Below are 7,227 nucleotides of genomic sequence, written 5' to 3'. Positions count from 1 at the left end.
TGAGGGGTGTACTCACTTCTGTGAGATACTGTGTGTATATATATATATATATATATATATATATATATATACTCACACACACACACGCACATCATGCTTATGTTTGTTTTGAAAGAAAGTTATTCTATTCAGCAAGGATGCATTCCATTGATAAAAAGTGAGATTATTGACATTTATGTTAGAAAAGATTTCTATTTCAAATAAATGCTGCTCTTTTGAACTTTCTATTTATCATAGAATACTGAGAAAAAATGTGTCAAAGTTTCCCCAAAAAATTATTAAGCAGCACAACTGTTTTCAACATTGATAATAATCAGAAATGTTTACTGAGCAGCAAATCAGCATATTAGAATGATTTCTGAAGGATCATGTGACACTGAAGACTGGATCTTTGCATTACTGGAATAAATGTTAACATTTATTAAAATAGAAAATAGTTCTTTTAAATTGTAAAAATAGTTCTCAATATCACTGATTTTACTGTATTTTTGATCAAATAAATGCAGCCTTGGCAACTTCTTTCAAGAACATTTAAAGAAAGAAAATCATACCTACTTTAAACTTTTGAATAGTATAAATACATATTTCACTGTACCTCTCAAACCTCAGTACATTTAAACTTGCCTGGTCACAAAACACACAGGAATGAATGTTTATTGCTCTCAGTTATGCTAAACCTGTTGCAATGTGTGTAAAGGAGATATTTTTTATCTGAATATGCAGGTGAAAGAGATTTGAAAGCTACGAGAAAGGGAAAAAATAACAGTGAATGATTAAAAACAAGAAAAAACATGATTTCCGAATATAACACATAAGTAGTATAGACTACTTTTAAAATAGTTTTAATGTCCTTTGTTTTGTTTGGTTCATCAAAAAAAAAAAAAAAATACAGGGCTGGAACTACATGAGTGTTTGATTTTTAGTTTTTGGGTGAACTCTCCCTTTGAGCACCACAGACTTTTCTTCACATTACATGTGAACATTTCCCAGCAAATGGTTAACGTGTCACCCCCCACAGTACACAAACAGTGCATCAGACGGAGGAATGGTACAGACGACTGTTCCATAGAGACGGCCGGTCCCTATAGGAGCTTTTTCAGACGAGCATTTGGTGCTCCCATCCCTAACCTATTGACCCTCAACCTAGAGAGGTCAGCTGTGTCAGGGAGCCCAGATCCAGCACAAGCCTGTAAATCAAACGCCGGCGGGAACGACGCACCGTCCAGGGTCCCAGCCAGGCCTGGCACCATCACTCTCCCCACTGTGACGCATTACCAGGCCGGTTCCCACTGAACCATGCCATCCTGGCAGCCCTCGTGACCCCGTTCGGGATACATCAGCCTTCGGTCGCTCAGATGCTCGGCCATATAACCCCACCTGCGTTACAGGGCTTCCTGTTCTGGCTTGCATCACAATCATGTATCTTTCAGGCATCGCCACAGCTGGAGCTCAAGCACACAATTCACACTTTCAGGAACGTTCGTGCTCTCCCGAGACGGTGAACGTTAAACACACTTTGGTTTGACCTGTGTGGAATCACCCCAGGGCTCTCTCTAATGGACGGAGTCGTAAAATGGTCATGTTGCTGTTTTTCCAGCCAAACGATGACACAGTTGTTCTGATTCCTCACTGGTTTGTGATCGGACTCATCTGTTCCGCATGGAGGAACTCGGGAGGGAAAACTATTTTACCTTCCATTGACTCCATACTTCAGTGATGAGGCACAGTTCTGTCCACTTCACCGCTGTAAGCAACAGCGACCCCTCATCATCACTAACAGCAAACCATCTACCTATCTCAGGAAGACATAATGTGAATTATACAACAATATTTAAAAAGTTTGGGGTCGGAAAGATGTTTTTTTTTTTATATATAATTTTTTTTTCTTCAGTAAGGACATTAACTGATCAAAAGTACAAGTTATAAACTTATACAATAAGTATAAGTTATACAAAGTATAAGTTTCCACAAAAATATGAAGCAGCACAACTGTTTTCAACATTGATGATAATAATAAATGTTTCTTGAGCAGCATATCAGCATATTAGAATTTCTGAAGGATCATGTGACACTGAAGACTGGAGTAATTATGCTGAAAATTCAGCTTTGATCACAGAAATATATTACATTTTAAAAAACGATTTTAAATTGTAATAATACATCACAAAATTACTGTTTTTACTGGATTTTGATCAAATAAATGCAACATTATTAAGCATAAAAGACTGCTTTTAAAAACGTTTTTTTTTTTGTATCTCACAAACCCCAAATATTTGAATGGTAGTGTACATCAGTAATTAATACTAAACTGGTTCTCCAACATTTACTGTAGGCTGTTCTCTAGATGTTGTTTTATGCATGTTCATAACAAAATTCCGTTATTGTCAGTATTTACTTAATAATTAAGTGATGCACAGTAAGCTGATTATTATTACAAAACAAGCATGTCCACGACACAAAGTGTAAGGTGAGTGTACTTTACATGAATACTTACCAAATAAATAAAAATGCACACGTGAAATATTGATTTGGGTTTAAATAAATTTAGAATGTGAAAAGAAAATACATAGTGTGATATGAGAGACATGAAACTAGCACAGCTACGTAGACGATCCCTTTCCTGTGACAACAGTCGATTATACAGATTATAGATATTATACAAATATATTTGAGCATAAGATGCCACAACTGACCAACCTGAAATGTTGTGTAAAAATTAATTTGACAATGTATTAAGTTCTGTGCCAAATCATATTTAGTAAATATCTGTCTCTTCTCTACTATTGGACTGTCTACTGTCTACTGTAAATTAAAAAAAAAAACATTAAAAAACAGATTGCCATTAGTTATCCAAGTATTTCTTTTTTTCCTGTTATATGCAGATCTGTTTCTCTGCATATCTCCTACCTAACATATTTCCATCACCTCTATAACTTGTTGATATTTGTATTAGGTATTAGATTATGAAAGTTGACATAAGGTTTGTGACCCTACAAAGTATATTTGTTGCTTTGAATAATCATTTTAACATTGCGTAGCTAAATCCATTATTTCAGTGTTTATGATCATGTGGGATGCACAAAAACAGATGCCAGATCCAATTCTGGAGGTGTCAGACATATCAAGCCTGTTCTGCCACAAATGAAGCTCTGCTTATATTCAATTACATAACCAGAAGTGATATTTAAGTGGAAGAGGCACTACTTCACAGATATCATGTTATGCATACACGCTGTTATGTTGCCCTCTGGTGGTACAATTTCTGGCAGCTACTGTACAGATGTGAGATACAATCCAGTTTTAGAAGGATAAAATTAACTTTTTTTGTTGACTCTCTAGACTAGTTGATTCTGATTGGTCGATTGCAGCATTTAGCCAAATATTTCTGAATAATGACTGTTGTCCATAACAACACTGCATAACCGGCCGCTCATCTTCTGTTTCTACATGGTCTCTACAAGCAAAATAATAAAACCGTTTCAACTCAAATAAATATTATATGTCCATGTATTAATTTACTTGATTGATATGTAACCATATAAGTAAATCGAAGATAACCAAATCAATACAACACCCTGCATCATATTTGCTGAATGAATTCCAGTTCTCTACTAATTTTGGGGTGCTGATTCCCAAAATAGTGTCTGTTTTGCTCGAGCATGTCACACTCTCTCACAAAATATGATGTGCATTTCAGAGCATGTTTGCTTTCAACAACCATTTGTAAGGTGCAGAACCAGACAAACACATGATCCCTATCTTCCTCTAAGCCAGGTGACAACTATTTGTTCAATTCCCAAACGATTTTCACATGTACGATTGATTCTGAAGACATTTTATGCCTGATCCTGATTTCAAGGATAGAATTATGGCCAGCAACAGAAGAAAATGGAAACATGACCCAGATGTTTTTCTGCTACATCTGTGTGTCGTACTACACCCAAAAAGTGACAGAAAACTACAGATTTTGTGAAAAAGCTTATTTATAAACTTATGTTTATGTAAAATTCTTTAAAATTAAATGGAGTATTTGAGCATATTTTTCCACTCCATTGCAGATGGAATGTAAGTTGAACAATACATTTTGTATATTTATGTTTGTCATTAAAACAAAACCTTTAACATTTGACTGCTTTTGTTATTTTGGTAAGTGCATTAAAGCACATATATACACACACACATACATATATATATATAAATACAATGAAAAATCTTTGTTCTTATTTTTAAGGAAAAATACTGTAGTTTTATTGATATTTTTGAACTCATCATCAAATTAGGTAACATTAGGCCTTTTTTGGCAAATCAGCAGAAATGTTTTTTTTAAATGCAGGGCTGTGCTATACATTATTTCTTATTCCAAGTGCAAAAATCATGTTTTATTATAGTATTAAACCAGTCCAGGCTAATAAGAACAAATTGCATAATGATAATAATAATAATAATAATGTGTGTATGACATCAATTAATTATTAAGTATTAGTCCCGGTCAGCTCCAGATGAGAAATATGCATGAGTTAAATGTGCAAAAAACCAACTGATTAACTTCTTATCTGATTATTATAATATTAAATACCCATCAACACTGAGATTCTGTTTCTGAAATGACAGTCAGTCTCGGCCCGCTTTCAGTTTCTCAGTGATTGTGTTATCATGTTTGGATCCTCCCATGCATGGGGGGCTTTTGGCCAGGCTGGGGTTGCTGCTCCACTGCTGTGGCGTCTTAGCCTGGATGGCGAGCGCATGAATGCAGCTGCTGAGCTCCTCCCGCAGGGTCTCGTTTACAAGCCGATGACGCTGCAAGAGGGAAAGACCCTCAAACTGAGGACTCACCACCAGAACTCTGAAGTGGGACTCTGAACCAGCGGGCACAGCATGGATGTGACTCTCGTTTATGACCTCCAGATGCTCAGGTTTGAGGGTCTGGGTCAGTTTGGCCCGTATTGTGGTCTCTACAGGAGCCATGTGGGGCCGGTGATGGGTCAGCTGTCTGGTTAAGACAAGTGTGCAGGTGGAGGGACGCAGGCAGCGAAGTGCACTGGACAGCATCAGGCACAGACCAGACCAGCTGCAGGAAAACATCAAAGATCAATGAGACATTTCTGTTGGGAAGTGGTTTGTCGAGGTTGTCATTAGGCACCCCAAACACAATTTGCCTTCTTAAGGACTTAAGAACTAGAACTAGATGTTTAAGTATTCTGCAACATACTTATAATAAGTCTATAATAAAGAGATAAATCTGTCAATCCTGTACCTGTTAGGCCTGTAAATTTTTAATTGGTTGACATCTTTAAAAAAATAAAAAAGAAATAAAATGCGTGCATTGTAATTTTAAGGAAGTATTTCTATAAAAGTGTCTGGTTTCTATACCAGGCTTTCAGACATATGCTCTGTTCAAGTTCAAACATTTCAACTTGATTATTTACAAAATTGCAAAAAAAAATAATAAGCAGGAATAAAATAAAGATGGGTTTTGTATTAGTAATTATATAATATTTTATTACATTATATTACTATATTAATTTCTGTGATCTTATCGAAAAGGATGAATGTCTTTTGATTGAAACCATCCAGCTAAAACCCCAAAACATCACAGAATTCATCAAATCTATCCACTGCTAATATACAGGTTTGTGCTGCTGTTCACTATATATATATATATATATATATATATATATATAATAGCAATTATATTACATTCAGACTAAGGTTAATATCGATATATATTAAGTAATTTAGAGAGTATAAAGACATTACTTTTTCAGCTTTTATGATTTTACTAAAGGTGGTATTGCTGATACTTGCGTTAATAAGGAGACAAGAACAAACTTTAGAGTGATTAATAATTTAAATAATATTCCTAATATTTCCAGACTGCTTTTTTTAAAACTTTGTGATTATAAAAATGAAAACAATGAAGAAACACTTGAACATTTTTTAATAAATACAGTTTATCATGTCAAAAGTTAGGGCACCACCCGAGGATACGGCGAAAATTAAATCCTATATGACTATAACTTAATAAAAATTGTGAGTTTTTTTATATACATATATATATAAAATGAATGAGGACATGAAAATGTACTACATAGCAGGCTTGATCTTACCGCTGTTGCTATGGTAACCTAATCGGACTTGGGTCCGACTTGGATACGCGCTTACTAACTTGCTAAAACACTGTCAAAATATGTATAAAAGTAAACTGAAACACTCGCCTGTGCACCATGTACACGTAGCGATCTCATCGATAAATGTCATGCGCTATAAATGCTATACTCATGTCGCAAACTTCATGCAGCGTCACACGACATCCAACCGAAAGGGTTAGAAATGACATGTTCTAGATTGCCTTCATCGTTGCTCTTTAAAATAAAATTTCTTTCACAGGTTTATGTAAGCAAACGTCGGCACGATGACAAGTGACAAAGAAAATGCATGATCAAATATCGAAGTCGTTTCACTCACGTTTCGCCTCCAGCGTGTTGTTTTTGTATAACGCACGCACAGGAAGCGATTCATGCAGACAGTCCTTCACTGTTTAGAAGGCGGGCGGCTAAGATGACATTACTGCAATATTGTAATGCATTACTTTTAAAAGTAACTTTCCCCAACACTGCATATATATATATATACACACACACACACAAATATATACATATTTTTTTTTTAAACCTAAATTCTCCTGATTAATCCTATTTTTTTTAATGTATTTTATAATAGCACCATATATTTTACCTTGTTCTACATGCTTACCTTGTTCTGCATGCTCTTTCAAGAGGTTTGACAAATTAAATGATTCAACACCCATGTTTCTTACTTCCTTAATGAGTTTTAACCTTTCTTTTTCATATTTGTTTTACATTTTATTAAAACATGCTCTATTATTTCTGCCTGATTACAAAAAATACATTGACCCGTTTCATGTTTTCCTATAGCCTATTAAACAGAGAGAGATTTAATCTACACTCTTAAAAATAAATGTGCTTCAAAAGGTTCTTCAAGTGATGCTATAGAATAACCATTTTTTGGTTCCACAAAGAACCATTCAGTCAAAGGTTCTTTAAAGAACCATCTCTTTCTTACCTTTTTATAATCTGAAGAACCTTCTTTCGCCACAAAGAACCCTTTGTGAAACAGAAAGGTTCTTCAGATGTTGAAGGTTCTTTATGGAACCCTTTAGACAAAAAGATTCTTCTATGGCATCGTGAAGCACCTTTATTTTTAAGA

At 35.0% G+C, this 7,227-nt stretch overlaps 1 protein-coding gene across 1 annotated transcript; it reads right to left on the bottom strand.

Annotated features, from left to right (window-relative positions):
* Positions 1-4,227: 4,227 nt before the first annotated feature.
* On the bottom strand, positions 4,228-6,565 carry LOC107671409 (bolA-like protein 1). Its single transcript, XM_016464327.1, has 2 exons — positions 6,466-6,565; positions 4,228-5,068 (listed from the first exon to the last, which is right to left on the bottom strand). The coding sequence occupies exon 2, from the start codon at positions 5,047-5,049 to the stop codon at positions 4,612-4,614; it is 438 nt and encodes a 145-aa protein (XP_016319813.1). The 5' UTR covers positions 5,050-5,068; positions 6,466-6,565; the 3' UTR covers positions 4,228-4,611.
* Positions 6,566-7,227: the final 662 nt, after the last annotated feature.

The sequence above is a fragment of the Sinocyclocheilus anshuiensis genome, unplaced genomic scaffold (assembly GCF_001515605.1).
Source record: "Sinocyclocheilus anshuiensis isolate Anshui unplaced genomic scaffold, SAMN03320099.WGS_v1.1 scaffold552, whole genome shotgun sequence".
Taxonomy (NCBI): domain Eukaryota; kingdom Metazoa; phylum Chordata; class Actinopteri; order Cypriniformes; family Cyprinidae; genus Sinocyclocheilus; species Sinocyclocheilus anshuiensis.
Note: the sequence above shows the minus strand (reverse complement) of the source record. Positions and strands in the feature narration are given on the sequence as shown.

Bases quoted from the DNA above. Each gene is read 5' to 3' on its own strand.
- LOC107671409 (XM_016464327.1), bottom strand. From the start codon at position 5,049: ATGCTGTCCAGTGCACTTCGCTGCCTGCGTCCCTCCACCTGCACACTT.